At 44.7% G+C, this 21,049-nt stretch overlaps 1 protein-coding gene across 1 annotated transcript; it reads right to left on the bottom strand.

Moving 5' to 3' along the window:
• Window positions 1-10,865: 10,865 nt before the first annotated feature.
• Window positions 10,866-11,360, bottom strand: LOC142844715 (small ribosomal subunit protein eS12-like). The gene has a single exon (XM_075963525.1). The coding sequence runs from the start codon at window positions 11,293-11,295 to the stop codon at window positions 10,897-10,899; it is 399 nt and encodes a 132-aa protein (XP_075819640.1). The 5' UTR covers window positions 11,296-11,360; the 3' UTR covers window positions 10,866-10,896.
• Window positions 11,361-21,049: the final 9,689 nt, after the last annotated feature.

Genomic DNA, 21,049 nt, shown 5'->3' with positions numbered 1-21,049 from the left:
TTATTCTGTATTGTTTAATGTTTTAATTATTATGTGGTGAAGGGCCTTTTATTTGATCCAGTCTTTTGGTGTTCTGTAAGCTTCTTGTATCTTCCTATGTATATCTTTCTTTAGGTTGAGAAAGTTTTCTTCTATGACTTTGTTGAATATATTTTCTGTGCTTTGAGTTGGACTTTTTCTTTTTCTCCTATCCCTATTATTCTTAGGTTTGGTCTTTTCATGCTGTTCCATATTTTCTGGATATTTTGTGTTAAGCTTTTCAAGATTTAATGTTTTCTTTGACCGATGAGTCTGTTTTCTCTATTGTATTTTCAGTGTTTGAGATTCTTTCAGCTCTTGTATTCTGCTGTTTATGCTTGCATTTGTGGCTCTTCTTCATTTTCTCATAATTTCTGTTCCTATAATTCCCTTGGTTTGTGTTTTCTTTATTGTCTCTATTTCAGTTTTCAAGTCTTGAATCATTTCTTTCATCTGTTTTGTTGCTTTTTCTTGGTTTTTGTTGATTTCTTCCATTTTTATTTGTCTTTGCATCCATTTCTTTGAGAGAATTTTTCATTTCCTCTTTAAGGGCTTCAAAAATTCTCCTAAAGTTATTTTTAGGCCATTTTTCTGCTTCATTTATATTTGGTTGTTCAAGTCTTCCTGTTGTACAACAACTAGTTTTTATTGGTGTCATGTTGCTCTTTGTGGTTTTAAATATGTTCTTACCTTGTCTACCCATCTTTTTGCTGCTTGGTGTAGTTGGGGCTGTGTTTCTGGTAATCAATCTTACAGGGGCCAGTGGATCTAAAGCTCAGATAGTTTCTCTGCGTGGTGCAGTCAGGGGCTCATTTCCAGTCACACTGGTAGACATTCATTGCTTCCAGGGGTCGCTCTGCAATCCTGGGGAGTAGCTTGGGCCTGCTCCCATGGAGATGTTGCTTGCTTGGGGCTGCTCCTGTTGAGTTTGCTGGCTTTGGCTTGCTCTGGTAGAGATGGCTGTCTTGGGCCTGCTCCCTCAGGGCTGGCTCCCTTGAATCTGCTTCTGGAGGTCACTGCCTCAGGCCTGCTGTAACAGAGGTTTCTGGCTCAGGCTTATTCCCATAGATGTCCCTGACTTGGGCCTGCTCCTATGGAGGTCATTGCCTTGGTCCATTCGACTTTTTAACGTATATTTCACTGACACCACTAAAATGATACTTTGGACCAGAAGTACATGGTATTTTTTTTTCAGTTTTAAAGCTTTGACACAATATTTATACAAATAGACTATGCAATGGCCATATACAGACTACCTTATCTCAGTATAATTGACTTAAACTGGAAATCAATTACCAAAGGATTATGAGAAAATCCCCAAATATCAGAGATTTCTGGATCACATTTTAACCCCCCTAAAAATTTAGGAAGGAGCAATGGAAAATTAGAAATATTTTACTTTAATAAAATGAAACAAACTACAACAGATTTAATCTTGAAGGGCACAGTGAATCAATACTTATATGAAAAACATAGCTTTAAGTGCTTATGTATAAAGCAATCATTTATTTAAAGAGCTATGGAAAAAGCAGCATGTCAACCTAATGAAACCAAATAAAAAAAGTCATAGCAGCAAAAGTCAGTGAGGTGAAACAAGGCTCACCTTAGGTAAAAGTCAAAATAGCCCAAAGTGTGTTTTTGGAAAGATTGGTTATTTTATTCATTTCCCAGAAAGACTAATATTTTTAAAATGAAAGAAAATGTTATCAGCATTATTCATAAAATAGTAAGAACCATTAGATATCAGTAGATACAGGCAGGATTTAAAAATGATGTGAAGAGATATTTTCCCCATATACAATTATTTTATATTTTACTTTATGAGTGCTCTGCCTGCATGTATGTCTGTGCATCATATGTATGCAGTACCTCTGGTGGCCAGAGGTGGTGAAGGATTTCTTGGAAGTAGAGTTACAGATGGCTGTGAACTCCTGTGTGAGTTCTGGGAACCAAACCCAGTTCTTTTCCAAGAGCAAGAAGCGCTCATAACTGCTGAGCCATCTCTCAACTCTCCCATGTAGTAGTTTTAATGGGAATGGTCCCCATAGACTCATGTGTTTAAATGCTTAGCACATATGGAGTGACACTATTAGGAGGTGTGGCCTTGGAGGTAGTGTGTCACTGTGGAGGTAGATTTTGAAGTCTTACATGCTCAAGCTAGGCCCAGTGGGGCAGTCTTCGTCTGTTACCTTTGGATCAAGATGTAGAATTCTCAGCTCCTTCTCCAGCATCATGTCTGCCTGCCTGCTGCCATGCTTCTCTCCATGAAGATAAGGGACTAAACCTCTGAAACTGTAAACCAGGCCCATTAAATGTTTTCTTTTAAAAGAGTTGCTTTGGTCATGGTATTTCTTCAAGGCAATAAAACTCTAACTAAGAGACCCCATATATATATATATATATATATATATATATATATATATATATATATATATATATATATATATGTGTGTGTGTGTGTGTGTGTGTGTGTGTGTGTGTGTGTATAAAATCAAATTATTCTCTAACAAAAAATATTTCTAAATCTGAGAAAACAATTGAATCCTCAATTAACAATATTATTTAAGAAATAAAATAAAATAGATCTAGACATAGGTATCTTTGGGTGAATTCTCTCAAAGACCTAAGGGTGAAATAATGTTGTCTTATGAGTTCTTTCAAAGAATATTATAAGTACTTTTCCAACTCCCATTTAATGACATACTGGGTCAAGGACCTGAAGCCACCACTGGGACATTAAGGGAAAGGCAGGCTATAGGGACAAGCAAAGTACACAGGTTCAGTGACAGTCTGTCTCAGCATACTGAGGACACGTGCTTCCCAGTGGTGGTGCTATGTCCTTCTGGAGTCCCTTGCCAGCCACACTCCAAAGGAGGGCTCTCAGTGACTTTCACCACACCTCACACTTTCAGAGTCTCCTTCCAGTCCTTAAGGCAAGGTGGTAGATGGAGATGTCTAGCGATCATTGCCCTGTATTAAACACAGAGTGAACAGGGCAACGGCTCCAACAAGGTCATTTTACTGAGTCAGCTAAGCTGTGTGGTCTTCACACCATCTCCTGGCCCACATTCTTTTTTTTCATATTTTATTGATTTTACTGAGTTATATACTTTTTCTGCTCCCCTCCCTGCTTCTCCCCTCCCATTCAACCCTCTCCTAAGGTCCCCATGCTCCCAATTTACTCAGCAGATCTTCTCTTTTGCTACTTTCCATGTAGGTTAATCAACGTATGTCTCTCTTAGGGTACTCTTTGCTGTTTAGGCTTTCTGAGATTGTGAATTGTGGGATTTTTTTTCTTTGATTTATGTCTAAAATCCACTTAGGAGTGAGTACTTATGAGATTTATCTTTCTGGGTCTGGAATACCTCACTCAATATGATGTTTTCTAGATTCATTGGTTTGTCCACAAATTTCAAGATGTCATTTTTTTAATGCTGTGTAGTACTCTATTATGTAAATGTATCACATTTTCCTTATCCATTCTTTGGTTGAGGGGCATTTAGGTTGTTTCCAGATTTTGGCTATGACAAAGAATGCTACTATGAACATAGTTGAACACATACCCTTGTGGTATGATTGATCATCCTTTGGGTATATACCCAAAAGTGGTATTACTGGGTCTTGAGGTAGGTTGAATTTTCTGAGAAATTGCCATACTGATATACAAAGGGGCTGCACCAGTTTGCACTTCCACCAGCAATGCAGGAGTGTTCCTTTTACTCCATATCCTCTTCAGAATAAGCTGTCATCAGTGTTTTTTTGATCTTGGCCATTCTTACAGGTGTAAGATGAAATCTCAGAGTTGTTTTGATTTGCATTTCTCTGATTAAGGATGTTTAACATTTCTTTAAGTGTCTTTCAGTCATTTTAGAATCTTCTGTTGAGAATTCTCTTTTTAGGCCTGTACCCCATTTTTTATTGGATTATTTGTTCTTTGAATGATGAGGTTTTTTTGAGTTCTTTGTATATTTTGGAGATCAGCCCTCTGTCTGATGTGGGGTTGTTGAAGATCTTTTATCATTCTGTAGGCTGCTGATTTGTCTTGTTGACCATGTCCTTTGCTTTATAGAAACTTCTCAGTTTCAGGAGGTCTCATTTATTAATTGTTTCTCTCAGTGTCTGTGCTACTGGGGTTATATATAGGAAGTGGTCTCCTGTGCCAATGTGTTCAAGTGTACTTTCCACATTTTGTTCTATGAGGTTCAGCATGATTGATTTATGTTGAAGTCTTTGATCCATTTGGACTGGATTTTTGGGCATGACAACAAATATGGATCTATTTTCATTCTTCCACATGTTGATATCCAGTTATGCCAGCACCGCTTGTTGAATACACTTTCTTTTTTCCACTTGATATTTTTTGCTTCTTTGTCAAAAATTAGGTTTATAGATGTGTGGGTTGATATCTGGGTCTTCAATTTGATTCCATTGGTACTTTTGTCTGTTTTTATGCCAATAGCAGGCTGTTTTCAGTATGGTAACTCTGTAGCGAAGTTTAAAGTTCTGTGATGCCTCCAGAAGTTCCTTTATTTTACAGGATTGTTTTGGCTATTCTGGGTTTTTTGCTTTTCCATATGAAGTTGAGTACTGTTCTTTTAAGGTCTGTGAAGAATTTTGCGAGGATTTTGATGGCATTGCATTGAATTTGTAGATTGCTTTTGGTAAGATTCTGGCCCACATTCTTACTTAATCCATGATGGTGAATCTTGACATCTGTTTGTTTGTTTTTTGCTTTTGGTTTTTCTAGACTAGGTGACAAGGTTCCTGTGTTTAGCCCTGGCTGTTCTAAAACTTGCTATGTGGAAGATTCAGAGACTCAACTGTCTCTGTCTACAAAGTGCTGAAATTAAAGTTTTTGGTTCTTGTTTTTGTCAAGACTGTTATTTACTTCCAGTACCAACAGGCCACGATCTTCCCTGTCTGTCTAAATCCTGTTGCCATTCTGCTGGTTGTCTCAGTTTTCCTTCACAGCTTATGTGCTATGGGCCATTCCATTGTTAGCACACATCTCCCCATCAGCACCATGGACAGAGCAGCCGACACAGCCTCCCTATTCCTAGGTTCCCTCTGAGAAACCCTTGATTACTGTTAGTTGAGCTTCCTTGAGCTGCCCCTTCTCTCTCCAGGCACAAGCATTTTTACTTCAGAGTTTAGCCTGGGAAGCCTCTTCGTAGGCATCTTTGTGCCAGCCCAGTTAGGCTGGGTCTTGTGTGTCTGTTGCTTGCTGTGGGAGACTGGGGTATCTCAGTGCTGTTCCACTGGGTCCAATCCTGTGGGTTTCTTGCTGGCTGTGGGAGGTTGGGCTTGCTCATTTCTCATAGCTGCCAGTACTACTGTTCTGGAACGCTCACTTCATTTTTTTTCTGTTGCCCTCTTTGTTGTGAAGATGTTACCAGCATCTTCTCTGCGTGTTTCTGCCCCTTCCCCCCAATGCCAGACATCTGCTCTAGTGTGGGTGGCCTACCCAGCATGCTTTTATTCTCCGGTAAGATACAGGAGCCTCTTCTAGAACTCATCTCTGCCTATCTAGCAGTTGGACATCCCTCCTGGTCCTGTCCATGGAGGAATCAGCACAGGGTGTGTCCACCCTCTAACCTCCATCCTTATATGCTTTGCTCAAACAATTAGTGTCTCTCTTCTCAGCACTGGTCAGTTACCCTGTCTTTTTGCCTCTCAGTTTCCTAGATGACTTTCTGTCTCTTCGCATACAACTTTAAGCATCTACATGACAGGCCAGGACTGGCCATTCCAGAGGACAGCAAAGTTAGGGATTAATAGTCTGCTAGTCTTGCTTCATATCCAGAAGTTATTGGCTTCAGGCTGAGACCCAGGCATAGTCATCTTGTCTTGAAATAGATGCTCAGTGTGGTGGGTATTCATGGTTATCAACTTGATAATATCCGGTGTGAACTATAATTCAGAAATGGAGGGCACACTTGAGATCCAAATCTTGAGGCAAGAAGACAACCATGCCTTTGAGCTGGATTTTGAGGTCGGAAGACACACCTTTAATTCATATCCTGAAGTGGGAAAACACAGGTTCTTAATTCAGACCTTGAGGTTGGAAGAAACACCTTTAATCTGGGCTGTGCCTTCTTGTGGAAGCCTAAATATAAGGACAAATAATGAAGAAAGGGTTCATTCTTTGGCTGCTTACCTTCACCTTGCTAGAACACCCATTCATTCTTCAGGATCTTGGGAGTCCAGTTGAGACATCCAACCTCGTGGGACTGAGCAGCTACTAGATCTTGGAATTTCCATTCATAACTAGCCATTGTTGGGCTGCAGCATAAAAATCATACCAGTAAATCCCCTCCCCCCTCACATATTATCAGTTTTGTAACCCTGACTAATACCCTAAGTGAGGGATGCATGCCTCTCACTAAGACTGGGAACCCCAGGGACTGTAGTCCTAAGAATGATGACTGGTATCTTGCTCTCTTGAGAACAAGGGTCTGTCTATTCTTGGTGCAGCACAGGGCTCGGGGGTGAGGAACCAAGTTCAATTGTGTGAAGGAAGGAATCTGCCAGCACTCCAATTTCCACCTGCTGATGCATGTGTCTTTCTTGAGCCACCGTTCATTCATCTTGAATCATATTTGAGCAACTGCAGCATGACATTACCAGGACCAGATAATCTGCCCATCTGCACCCCATACCAAGTGTTCCAATCTGTTACAAAGTCATAAAGTCAAGCCTGGAACAGAAATCAGCTCCATGAGTAGAGATGTTGGTGCCTCTTCTCCCTGGGTAGGGCCCTCTGTGGGCCACTAGGATCCCCCAAATGCAAATCCATATTCTGTCCTTCAGGTTCCATGTATGCCTAGCATACAACAGCCTGGTTACATACAGGGTCCTTGCAAACTTTAGGAGGTCAAAACTGGTCCCTCACAGGAGATTTGATAAAGACATGAACAGGGGGAGTTGCAAAGTCCTGTGGACATCTGAAGAAGTCTATGGCAAAAGCGGGCATCTTCATTACTCCAAGAGGTGCCAGGAGGCTAGATGGTGAACCCTCAGGGCCAGGCATATGTGCAGCCCACCTGGGACTGTGCTATGTTCTATTTGTGGTTCCTGCCTGGCCCTTTTATCCCCTCTTCGAGATGCCTCTGCAAATCCTGATATGAGACTCCCAGTGGAGTCTGCAGCTGGAGAGGTCTGGGCTTTTCCAAAGTTTTTTTTTTTTTTTGATCTCCAGCATGGCTGAGAACCCCAACTAGGACTGTCATAAACCCTGAATGTTAAGCTTGCATGCAGGGTGTTTCACTGTCAACCACACCTCCTGAGGGTAGGGATAGCAGTTGGGCCATGTGGTCAAAGGTACTGGCATTTGCTGGACAGCGATGATCTATCTCCATGGCTTTAGCAAAGCTTCTAAATGGGATGTATGCCTAATTAATGTGGACTGGTGTGGAGTCTTGATTCACATGCAAGGCAAGGTCTGCATCTCTAGCTGTGCAGCCTTGACCTTCAGACCATCACAAGCTCCAGCCAGGCAGTGGCCCCAAGCCAACCTCACCACTGAAGCATGAAGGGTGTTCACAGAGAGCTCTAATGAAATGCGAATTACTCCAGGAAATTAATTCTCTCTGAGCGTTAAAAGAATACACCAGCCGTACCTGTCCGTATGGCATAAAAGGATGCTGCACACAAGCCCAGGTGTGAAAACGCTCTTGTGCATAGACAGCCTGTGTGATAAACTGAAAGCCGCTGGAATGCCAACAATTGTCCCAGAGACCATGTCAAATGCAAATGAATAAGTAAGTGGGCATTGTTTAGGAAGAAGAGCAACATGTCCACGGCTGTCGGGTCGAGCATGAAACAGAGCCAGGCCTCATTTATTCACCAACTAAAACCTCCTTCGTCTCGATTAGCAGATGATCTCGACCGAAGATCAGAGAGAAGGGAGCTGCGTTGCCTGCTGCTTTGGGGAAACAATATGCTTTGAAACACAGCGTCTGCTTTGCTGTCTCCAATGAGAAGGCTTGCATTATTAAACAATCTGCTTAATAATTTAGGCTGAAATAAACTTGAAACACAGAGGGAAAGTGCTCTATCCACCAGGAAATGCTATTGGACTTGAGTTTGAGGGATATGGGCATCCAGTTATGCTGAAGGATGTCTCCCTGGCTGTGACTGGGAGGAAGAGATGAAAAGGGCCGATGACAAATGTCTTCTGTGAGCCATTCCAGCACATCTCCAAAGCCTAGGTAGGGACCTGGGAGCATAAGCTTGGTCTCTGCGTCTCCTCCAGGCAGACCCTGGAGACTCCTTCAACCTGTATTCCGGGACTTTAGTTGCTCAGCTCAGAAGGAGTCACAGCATGGTATCTCAGAACTTTCTGCTAGGCAGAGACCTTTAGAAGCCTTCCCTCTGGTGTCTTCAAAAGGCTGGCTTATCTCCTTTTGAGGTTTCCTAGTCAGGCCACCCATTCTAGGAAGTCCTGAGTAGAGTGCAGGCTCTGGTCCCTCTCGAACTGAAACATGACCCTAAGTGGATCTGGGTTTCACGAGCTCTTCTGCCTTCAGGAGCCCACTGAAGAGGTCTTATGATGTGCTAAGCCTCAAGCTCTTTGCATTGATTGGCACCATCTTATCTTGAAGGTGGGCAGTGCTCTTTACATAAGTATGTGGCCATTCCACTTTGGACACCATCTGGCTTTAGCCCAGGAAGCAACAGCACTACTTGTTCAGTCGCAGGTGGCAGCTTGCAGTCACACTAGTCTCCAGCCTCAAGGGACTCCTGGAATCTTCCTTTGAGCTCTATCCATCTATCTGGTAGCCAGTGAAGAATGGGAATATGGTCCTTCCTGTGAAGGGGGCAGTGAGGTGTGGTATGGAGTCCTCTAATGGTGGCTCTAAAGACCAGAGCCTTAGAGGTGGGGGTTTAGGGAGATCAGAGGGGAAAGTACCCTTTTACTCAGATAAAACCAAGATACCACAATGGTACTATCCAGTGGTTGTCGGGATCATACAAGGGATACTCTGTGATGCCCATGGCTAGGATACTCTGTGATGCCCATTCAAAATGAAATCCAGTCAGAAGAAATCAATGATAGTGTCTCAGAGATACAGCAAGAACCAACTCCAGGAATCAGAGGTAGTAAAAGCATCTTGGAGAGTTGGGAAATGGTATTTGGCATCCCTTGGACCTCTTGAGCCAGCATCATATAAGAGATGGTAGATTAGATAATCATACTTAGGGCAACATCTGTGGTAACCCCTTGGTTTTCAAACAGAATATATTGGGCATTGTTGGAGGGTCTTGGTTGTAAGAACTCAGTAGATCCTTCACAGGATACATGGGTGTCCTGTGATTCTGTTTTGCTCATGGTTACTCAGGAAGTTGGTGCAGAAGCCTGGATTTGAACTCAGAACACTCCATACTAACCTCCTCTGCACTTCTGGGGCCTGCCTGTGCAGGCTAAGCAGGATTTGGGCACAGGCAGTAGGAACAAGAGTAGCAGACACTGGACAGAGTGCCTACAGTTCTACAGTTCCACACACAGTAATGGAAGTTTCAAGAGGGCCATCTCCGCTCCATGGACCCTATAATGTGCTGTGCTGGAGGTGTGAGACCAGACTCTTAAGTTCAACTCAGGCGTTAGACAAGTGGGCAAAGAGAGGGTGGGTCATGGGGACACGTTGACTAGTGTGGCAGGACCCAAAGCAGTGCTGCTAATTCTCTGCAGCATCAGCCACCAAGGAGTAGAAGACAGAGCAAAGAGGGGATACTCAGTACCAAGTTTCCAGACACTTGGAGGGGCTTGGATTCAGAGTCAGTTTTTTCTTTGATTTTGTTTTTAGAGACAGGATTTCTCTGTAGTTTCGGAGCCTGTCCTAAAACTCACTCTGTAGACCAGGCTGGCCTCATACTCACAGAGATCCACCTGCCTCTGCCACCCGAGTGCTGGGATTAAAGGTGTGTGCCACCATGACTTGGTGGAGATCAGAGCCAGATCTTAAGGAGAGCTGAGCCCTTGTTTATGGCTTTAACTTCTCTACTGATAGCAATGGGGTAGGTACCCTGGCCTAGTCCTACACTGAGATGAACGGTGGTCATGTTTGTATCTCAAAAGGTTGCACTGGGTTGGCATGCCAACAGAGCCATAGTGGGGTAGGGGAAAGGGAGGGAGGTCCTTGAACTTCTGTGCAGTGAGAAGTGACTACTGTTCTAAGTACCTTCTGAAGTGGGGATGACTGATGTGAGGGGATTTCTGATTGAGGATCCAGGGCATGTGATAGTCTTGAGATGGGGTGAGGAGATGTTCTCATTTTCTTGCTTTTCTATTATGATAGGCCAAGACCAAAATCAACTTGGGGAGACAAGGATTTGTTTCATCTTACAGTCTACATGAGGAGAGACAAGGAGGAACCCAAGGTAAGGACCTGGAAGTAGGGTAGCAAATGAAGCAGAGACCACGGAGGAATGTTTCTTCCTGACTCTTACTTGCTTATGTAGTCCAGACTCACCTACCTATCAGTGGTACCACCGATAGTGGTCTGGGCCCTCCTACACGATTCATTCATTAAGAACAGGTTCCACTGACTTCCCTCCAGGCACTTTCTCAGTTGAGGTTCCTTCTTCCCAGATGACTGTAGTTTACGAAAAGATGACAGACACATGAACCAACATGGGGAGGAGGGCAGAATTCTTGCTTGGACAGTGTTGGAGGAGGGGCTCATCAATACTGGGTGTCAGTGTTTAAGTTCTGCAGGGCTGCGCTCAGAGTGGTGATGGTTGGCTGGTCCTTGATGAGCTAGCTGCTGAGGACACCCTGGCCGGGGACTCGGGTGCTTGCTCTTCAGGAGTCTACCGCCTAGTGTACAGTAACTGCATATAGATAGTTTTTTTTAATGAGCCAAAATTTTTATTTATTCATTTCTTGCACTTGAAGTACTCTTCAATGACATCCTTGGCCTGAGATTCTTTGCCATAGTCCTTAACCACTACACAACTGCAACCAACTACTTTCCGTGGCTTTCCCTCTCGATCAGTCTTACAGAGGCCTACCCATTCCCCGAGTTTCTTGTTGTCATCAACCTTAATCAGGTTGATTTGATGCTCAGCACAAAGGGCCTCCACCAACTTGACATACATAGGCTCATCAGAGTTGGATGCAAGTACACAGAGATGGGCTTGGCGCTTGTCTAAGGCTTTGGCAGCTTCACGGATGCCACGTGCGAGGCCATCGTGGATGAGGGCGGTCTTCAGCACCTCTTGAAGAGCAGTGTTGACGTCCTTTACACCTCCAGTAGCAATGCCTTCCTCGGCCATGGCGGTGGATTACGGGTGAGGCCGAATCTTGAACGCACCCGTTGCTCCGCCTCCGCGCAACTGGGGGGGGGGGGCGGCAGGGGAAAAGCTAGATAGTTTTTGAAAACATTGGGATCTTTCTCAGTCCAGACAGGTGTGACCCAGGAGCTTATGAAACCAGAAACTCAGTGGTCACCCCCAATCAACCTGAGAGAGTGCCTCTTAAGTATGTTCTCTCGTGCAAATGAAAATTTAAGATGTGGACATATTTGTCTGAGACCCACAGGCAAACATTAGGTGGAGCTTGGGGACTCCTGTAGAAGAGGGTGAGGAAGGACTGTAGACATCAGAGGTGTCAAGGGCACCAAAAGAAAATGGCCCACAAAAATCAACGAACAAACCAGGGCTCATAGGGGCTCACAGAGACTTAACCAATAATCAGGAAGGCTCCATGAATCTGACCTAGGTCCTCTGTATATATGTTAAGGTTGTGTATGTTGGTTTTCTTGTGGGACTCTTAATGGTGGGATCAAGGGCTGTCTCTAATGCTTTTGCATGCTTTTGGCACCCTCTCCCTCCTACTGGGTTGCTTTGTCAGGCCTTAATATGAAGGGGTGTGCCTAGTTCTATTATAACTTGATATGTCATGGTTGGTTGATATTCCTGGGAGGCCTGCCCTTTTCTGAAGGGAAAGGAGGGGAAAATGGATCTTGGGGAGAAGGGAGGTAGGGGCAGGAATTAGGAAGAGAGGCAGGAGGGGAAACTGCATTTGGGATTTAGTGTATGAGAGAAGAATTAAAAAAGATATGGACATGTGCATAAGAAAGATCAAAGCAAGAGTTATTAATAGAAATTAAGGAAAAGTGAGAGACATGTCCCAGGGCAGAAGGAGTTCCCAAGAGAGGAAAAACCACTGAGATATTCATGTAGGGTAGTGGTTCTCAACACAAGGGTCATGACCCCTTTTGAGGGTCAAATGACCCTTTCATAGGGGTCACATATCAAATATCCTGCATACCAAACATTTACATTAAGATTATTAACAGTAGCAGAATTATAGTTATGAAGAAATGATGAAAATAATTTTATGGTTGGATCATCATAACATGAGGAATTGTATTAAAAAGTTGCAGCATTAGGAAGGCTGAGAACCACTGGTCTAGGGGATTTTATAGACATAAGGTAGAATCGGGATAAAGAATAAAGAGATTTCTACCAAGATGGATTAGTTCTCTGGGCATATCTGGGCAAGTTAGGGTTAACAGACTCTGCATGTTTCTCTGACCAATGAGAATTGAGGCTGGTGCCCTCTTCTGGTCACCATGAGTACCTGCAATCACATTGCATGCATGCACTTAAGTATAACACATACACATGCATGTACACATGCATATACACGAGCTGATGATAAAACCTGTTCATGTGCTGCCCACCCAATTAAGGGACTGTTCATGCTTTGAACCCCCTTCTGTCTGTCTCTATTGGGTCCTAATGGCTGGACTTGTCCTGTCTGCTAGCCATTAGACTGAGCAGCCATTGCTGGTTCTGCCAACCTTGATGGTCTTGTTTGTCTTGGACTTTGACAGGTTCTGTTGGCTGTCAGACAATGCTCAGTATAGGGGCAAGCTGTGTTTCAGAGTTCCACCAAGGTTGCAGGAGGATAGAAGAGTTTGAAGGCAGGGTGTGGCTAGTAGTTTGGATGGCTACTGAATGGGTTTGGGTTTTGGGGGGAGCCTAGCTGCAGGAAACTCGCTGCTGGATGGCTAGAAAAACCTAGGGAGTTGGGAGAAAGGCCAGGGTTTTTGTCCCACTGTGGATGTCCTAGAGAGTTGGGCATCCTGCCATGTGGCTATTCACTCACCTCTTGGGTCCCCTTAGTACTTGAGCAAGCTGTGTTTTAGAGTTCCACTGAGGTTACAGCTAGAAGCCATTCTTGTGGAAATTCCTTTACATTGTGTGAATGTATGTCACAGTGATTGGTTTAATAAAGAAGTTGACTGGCCAATAGCTGAACAGGATAAGGTTGGGTGGGAAAGCCAAAATGAGAATGCTGGGAGGAAAAAGGGCAGACTCAGAGGAGTCACCAGTAAATGCAAAGAGAAGCAAGATGGGTATGCTGCATGGATAAAAGGTACCAAGTCATGTGGCAAAGCATAGATAAGAAATATGGGTTAGTATAAAATTATAAGAGTTAGATAGTAATAAGCCTGAGCTATTGGCTGAGAATTTATAATTAATATTTTCTCCACATCAGTTATTTGGGAGCTGGTGGGTAGGAAAGAAAAGTCTGTCTATACATCCTTGCTTACAATTTATTCCATTACAATTAACTGCATTAGTGGAGGAATTATGAAAAGGTAACAGGGCCTTGCATAGGTGTCTTGGGACTTCTTGGAAGCTGATCCTGACCTTGCTTCTCAGAGGCCCCGTCTTTCTTCTTAGGCTGAAATATCATTCCCAATAGCAGCAAGGTTTCTTAATTATCTTAAGTGGTTTTCACTCTATCTTTTGTGACTGATATGTTGTTTTTTTATGGAGCATTTCCCCATGTTTTTTACAGTGAGCTAGTGCTTGCCTCAGTGTCTATTAGCAATATTAACTGGAGCTGAAAAGATGACACTGTGGTTAAGGTATCCACTGCTCTTGCAGAGGCCTGGACTTTCTAGGACCCAGGTCAGAAGGTTCACAATCACCCATAACTCCAGCTATGGGGTGACAGTGCCCTCTTTTGGCCTCCAGAGGCACCTGCATTCACATGTGCGTACCCACACAGACACACATGAATCCACATGATTAAGAAAAAAAGTGAATCTGTTTTTTTTTTTTTTTTTGGTTTTTGGAGACAGGGTTTCTCTGTGGCTTTGGTTTTTTTTTTCTTTTTTGAGACAGGGTCTCTATAGAGCTCCAGCTATCCCAGAACTCAATATATAGATAGGCTGACCTTGAATTCACAGAAATCCACCAGACTTGACATTCCTAATCTTGTCTGTGTGTGGGTTAAAGTGTGCATTATTACACCCAGTCTGAAGTAAATCTTTTTTTAAAGTTGCAAAGCAAATACTAGCTTTGCCTTTACTCAGTGCTCTCCTGGCCTGTCACTGGACATCCAGAGAACCTCCACATGTGGGCTGTGCAGCTTCAGCAAACATGGAAAGTGTAGCAGGAGGATAAAAATAAAATAAGTATAAATATTATAACTGTAATTCTTACTTGATAACTGTTTTTTATATGTAAGTTTACTATGTTAAAGTTAAAACATTCCTTTTTATTTAAACAGAAAAGGGGAGGTGATGTGGGATTCCCCTCTGCATGCTGTGAATACTATTGGCTAATAAAGAAGCTGTTTGGGGCCTATAATAGGGCAAAATAGAGCTAGACAGAGAAAACTAAACTAAATGGTAGGAGAAAAAAAGACAGAATCAAAGAGAAGCCATGGAGCCGCTGCCCAAGACAGACATGCCTGAACCTTGCTGGTAGGCCACGAGCCTCATAGTAAAATATAAACTAATAGAAATGGGTTAATTTAAGATATGAGTTAGCCAGAAATATGCTTAAGCTATTGGTCAAACAGTATTGCAATTAATACAGTTTCTGTACGATTATTTTGGGAGTCTGGGCAGCCAGGAAAAAACAAGTGGCCTCCTACTACAGGAAAGAGCGTTCTTTAGACTCCAATAGCCTCCGAGCAAGTCACGGCAATGCTGGACCTGGAAAATGTTACTCTGAGGCAAGCTCCAGTCAGCAGTGGGGAGGCCTGTACTGGGAATCGGTAAGAACTGAGCACAGGCGGAGCTCAGAGTTCCAGAGTGCGGGGCTGAGCATTCTCAGGCCGTCGCTGTGGACGCCTCTGAATTCGGGATTTTAGGAAACTTCTTCTAGGGGTAACAGACAGATGCCTGGGAACAAAGCCTTCATCTGCCTACCCTGGCGGTCGCAGTGTCTGGCAGCAGCAGGTGTCACACTCAATTATCTCGAAAAGCCAGGAAAACCCACCCTCGCTGCCACAGACAGGTGGACCCTCCCTCGAGGCCAGGCCTCTTCTCGAGTGGCAGTGGGCCCATGTCCAATCAATTACCTATTGAAATGAGACCCACCGCCTGCAGATGGCAGGTCCGCACTAGAGCATATGGCTGTGCGGCCTCTCTGGGCGGCTGGGAAGCTCATTTCAAAGTAAACCCACCTGAAGTGTTAGCTCCCGCGGACTCAAACCATGTGTTGTGTTAAGTTTTCCTGACGAGATGCAGAGAAATGTCTATTTGTCCCAGACAGGAAGTAGCAACAGAACAAAAAATGAATTTATTTGGCAAGCCAGGGGGTTCACTGGGGTTCCTTACAGGAAGATGTATCACCTGAAAGCCCTCTCCAACCTTGGTGCCTGCTGACAGAAGCTGTGGCCTCAGAACTCCTTGCTTTGCGTGCAGGCGTGTCCACAGGCCAGAGACTGTCTCCGGGGAAGCTGAGCTGGTCAGGGGGTCCCCTCTGCCCAGCAGTGGCTTACTTCTATAATCTTGGGGAGGATCCTTGAGTGTCTTGTATGTTTCAGCTCTCCTAGCTTTATGAGGTCCGTTTACTTAGTGAGTCTCACCACCTCAACCCTCTTTGCAGGAGGGAAAAGCTTCAATCCAGAGGAACTTGCTGCCTAAGAGCCTGTTCTCTAGACCACACGTGAAGAGCAGAGGCATTAGTCAGCCCTTGAGTCACATGCCCTACAGAGACCTCATAGCTGCCCATAGGAAGCAGCTTGCGTGGAGGTGTTTCTTATGGACACACTCTGGATAGGAGCTGCCCTCCCAGGGCTTCTGTGTGGAGGCTCCATGGCTTCCTGAAATCACTGTCCCCAGTCCCCAGTCTAAAGGCTCCTCCCTGTCATTTCTCTTGGGCTCTGAAATCTCCCTTTGCTGCTCTGTCATCATCTCTTTGTCCAGAAACTTCCACCCGACACCCACAGATCTTTTCTCATAAATGCAATTTTTACCACCTATAAGCAAACCCAGCTCATTCCTGCTCCCCAAATATCCATGACTTTGTTCCCACCCAGTAAATCTGAAACCCATCTTACTCTCTCTGGGATTCTAGAAGGCAGGACAAAGGACATTTGGTGCCTGTTTCTTACTCATTGACACATGAGTGACAGCTATAAGGGCCAGTATTAGCTCAGGACACCCTAAAACCAAGTTCTCAGCACAAAGGCCAGAGGGACAAAGGGTAGGGAGTAAGAGACAAAGGCAGGAGATAGAGGATTAGGGGGTGTCAGGGAAACAATGGAGAAGGGGAAGGGGTATCTGTCCTGGGGAGGAGGGGGCAAAGGACTGTCTCTGGAATGAAAGGAGACAGATGTGGCCATAAGCAAAGGGCAGTTTATAAAAGTAAAAGTCAACCTCATATTACGATGAAGTTTAATTTTAATTAGACATGTTAATTAGGTGAGCCAAGGGGTTTTTTGATTCCTGGACTTCAATATTTTGATGGTTGGACCTTGGTAGTCAGCCTTAAGAGGAGGAAGTGGCCATATAAGGGAATAGATGGTTTTTAGCAAGGTGGAGGGAATGGAAGAGAAGGGCAAGGCCTGCCAGAGCTATGTCTGTCTTGCTTGGGCTGGCTAGGGTCAACGGCTGTCCAACCCTCATTCCCAACCCCTTTCTGAAGATGTCCTCCATGGCCATGCCCATACAGCAATGGGTGACATCCATTAATGAATAGGAAGTGAATGATTCCACTGGTGCTTTTCACTTCATCCACTTGAACTGTTTACCATGACATTCATTCTCAGAGTTCCCTGTACACCAGCTCGCAAGTCTTCTCTCTCTGTCTTCATCTCCTCATCTTTAGGTGTTCCCTTGGCCCATCCACTCCACATCTGTGTGTTTACTCTTCAGTCTGTCTCTGCAAGCTGAGTGGGTGACCTCACCCCACTGCACGGGCTGTGGTCTACCGTCTACACATGTATCTCAAATTCCCGTTGAGTAGACCACACTCCTTGCACAGCTGAAGCCCTGAGCACCACTGGCATGATGGGGCTCTCCAGGGTATCCCCAGCCTCAGTCTGTTCCACGGCAGGAACCCGCCAGTACTCCTGAGGATGAAGCTGTGGCTCCTCGTAACTCAGCAGCAGCTCCCACCAGTGCACATGACTGGTCATGGCTCTCTCCCTGAACCCTCCTGTGAGACTGGCCATGGCTCCCTACCGTTACTCTTGCACCGTCTCCTCCATCTCAGCGCTGGATCCGCTCACTAACTTCGTTCCTAAACACTTAGATTAAAATCACAGACTCTGTGACTGATACCATTCTCTTGATATGAAGGTCTTCAGTCTTCGCTGGAAGAGATCAGGGAGGAGAGAGATGGAGGGAAGGTTGTACTTCATAGACCATCCTTCTGAGAGCTTGTGAAAACTCCAGATAGGTGGGGCCCTTGGTCTTGTCATCAAATTGCACACACAACTGCCGCTGCCTCGTCTACTCCATGTCATTCCTACTTCATACACCCTGTCCTTTTTCTGTCCCTTTACATCCATTAACCATGGTGGATCTTATCTTTTACTGTAGCCCCAAGCATGTAGCAGCTTCATGGCATCTGCCTTCCTTTATTCGTTCGTTCGTTCATTCATTCATTCATTCATTCATTCATTCATTCATTCATCAGTGCTCACCAAGTAGCCGGGAACTTGGTAGTGGACAGTGTGGACCGTGTCTGCCTGAGGGGTTTAGAGACACCAGGGACTGTGTCTTGGCCTCTACTCTATTTGCAGCTTTGTACAAAGTTGTTGGAAGCAGGCACAATGGATGGAAGAATGGAAACACTAATGACCTGTAGGGTCATGCAGGGTTATGCTCAGCTCTCTTGGTGCCCAGTCTGAAAGGCGAAGCGTGGCCTTCTTGTGGATGGCATCTCCTGCTAAGAGGTTCACTGAGTCCCCAGGGTGATCTGAGCCTGGGTAGGATGTAGTGGGGACAGGCACCCAAGCTGCTCTCTCTGGGGTGAAGGACAAGGAACTGAGAGGCCTCATCAGAAAGTCAGGGCAGGAGGCTTGATGAGACATGGCTAGATGGTGATGTTTTCGCAGCTCTGGGATGTGGAGAGAGAGACCAGTAAGGATGCTGCATCCCCTGGGTATCTGGGGATGGAGAGAGAGAGGCCTCAAACAAGGAGTTCTCTGTGGATGATACTGGAGGCTACAGACCGAGAATACGTGATGAAAGGCAGGGAGGTATGGGCAGGTGCTGAAGGCAGACTTCACAGGCTCCAGGGAAGGGATGAAGTAAAGGCAAGATCCAGGTTCTAAAACATCTTTAAGATACTGAAGCCTTGCCCAGGAGGAGCGGGTGGTTATGGACTTGGGTTAACCTGGAGACTGTGGCTTCCAGAGGTCCAGTGTTGCAGCCACCCTCAGAGGGCAGAGTCAGTCCTGCGTACCACCAGCAGGGGAGGCAGTCGGCTAATGCCGGATCATCTCCTGGCTCCGGCAGACCATGCCTCGCTGCTGAGTCACACACAATTAAGCTCTGTGAAGACCTCAGCAGCCTTTATGGACAGTTTAATTATTTGCCGCACGCACTGCACTTGCAAGCATTTGATTTACTGGGCGGACTGCTCGCGGAGTGAGCAAATTGACAAGGGCTGCAAACGGTTTTCCTGGTGGAGCCCATCCTTCCCATGGTTTGCCCAATAATGAAAGATTAATTAAGTAAGACTGCTCCTAATGAGAGCCTCCTACCTGCAGTTTCCTTCACGGAGCCAGAAAGCGCAGAAGGGAGCAGTGCCTGTGTTTGCCAGCACCCTGCCGGGAGCGTCTGCCATGGGTGCCAAGGCGGGGCATATCGTCATGTGGGAGCCAGTAACAGTTGCTAGATTTCAGGGTCTCCATTATTTCTAGAGTGTTCTGAGTTAAACTCACAGCTTGTTCCTGGCTTACAATAAGAAAGAGGGAGGGAGGGAGGGAAGGAGGGAGGGAGGGAAGGAGGGAGAGAGAGAGAGATATCAGGCAACTGAGAACACAGAGAAAAATTAAAATCACAAACCACCCACAGAGAGAAAGACAAACACACAGACACAGAAGTTGTACGTGCTCGTGTAAATACATAGAGGTGTTTGAGTATATAGAGATGATGTGTTTTTAGACTAGAGTACGCACAGACGCAGAAGTTATATGTGCTTATGTAAATACGTAGAGGTGTTTGAGTATATAGAGATGATGTGTTTTTTAGACTGGAGTGAAGTCATCCTTCTGTTTTCACAGGCCATTGGTCCCAGGACCAGAGTCTTCAAGCCTTGTGTATAAAATGCCGTGGTGTTTGCGAGCAGCCTCTGCACATCCCCTTGAGCATTCTTAGCATCTCTAGGTGAATTGTAATGTCCAAATGTCTGCAAAATGCATTATAAATTGGTGCTTCACGTCATTGTTGAAGGAATAATTAAAAGGAAATAAGTCTGCCCCTTATCGGTAAAGTTGAAATATTTTCCAGGTTATTTTGGGCCTTGATCTGTTGACTCTGATGATAGACGTGGTGGATACAGAAGGTCCTGGAGTGGCATGTACTGGGCGAAACCACACTTTCTGGAAGATGCTCGGGCTGTTCTTTCTCAAACCTGTGGTGACGCATCTTAATGTGACAAAGAGGAGCTCAGGTTGAGATAGAACGGCAGTTACTAATTAGTTATCCAGTGTCCATGAGCACCAGGGTCATTCAAAGTAGAAAAAGGAGACAGAGAGACAGACAGGAAAGACTTGCGCCACAGCTGGTTTGATTGAAAGGAGGTGGACATCAGAAGGATGCCGTGTGTCTATGGGCAGGAGAGGATATATTTTCCCCAGAGCCCCGGAGGACATAGTATCACCCACACCGTGATTTAAACTTGACTAGACCCACTTTGGGCTTCTGACCTGCAGGTTCCAACTACAAGGCAATAGATTTGTGTTGTTTTGAAGCTGCGAGGCTTGTGGTTCTCTGTTCTAGCAGTGGGACATGAGTGCAGACATACTGCCTTTGAAGTGTCCACTGTCCCTTTTCTAAAGCAGCCTCCTGCTCTCTCTCTGTGATAAGATATGATTCCACATACATGTTCTGGAAAAGCCAGTTGTAGGAACTGTCTGTCCTTTGAAGTCTGGTAGATTTCCATTTTATTGTAGTCTTTCCCAGAGTGTTTGAAGAGGGAAGTCCTTGGTTATAATTTAAATTTCTTCAGTCAGTAGTAGTTCTTTCAAGTCTCTTATGCATATTACAACTACTTTTTGCATTTTAAAAAAATCTATTTAATCTAAGTTTGCAAATGCATTGGTAGACAGAGTTGAAATATGTTTAAGGTTTTATCTCTGCTATGTCTTCAGTTCTATCTATATATCCATATATGTGTGTATATCATTCAAATAAAAATGATTGTGCATGTATCTTTCAGTAAGAAAAAAATGGAACTAGATTCTGGAGAGATGGCTCAGTCAGTCAAGTATTTATTGTGCAAGTACAGAGGCATGAGGAACTGACTTTCATTCCCTCAAACTGTGTGTTTTGGGAAAGAAAGCTGGGCACTGTGTGCACATCTGTAATTCCAACACGAAAGAGGCAGAGGCAGGTGAATCCCTGGGGCTTGCTGGCTGGACAATATAGCTGGAATGGTAAGCTTTGGGCTCCAAAAATAAACAAAGACATGGAAGACAGTTGACATCAAATGTGTCTGCACACACACGCGTGTCTACCTGGATGTGTGCATGATGAATGTACCATACATCTGCACACATGCAAGTGTGTACCTGAATGTGTAGACATAAGTGCACCCCAGA

Source organism: Microtus pennsylvanicus, chromosome 2, assembly GCF_037038515.1.
Source record: "Microtus pennsylvanicus isolate mMicPen1 chromosome 2, mMicPen1.hap1, whole genome shotgun sequence".
NCBI classification, from domain to species: Eukaryota; Metazoa; Chordata; class Mammalia; order Rodentia; family Cricetidae; genus Microtus; species Microtus pennsylvanicus.
The sequence above is the reverse complement of the archived record's forward strand: the minus strand, read 5'-3'. Positions and strand labels throughout refer to the sequence as shown.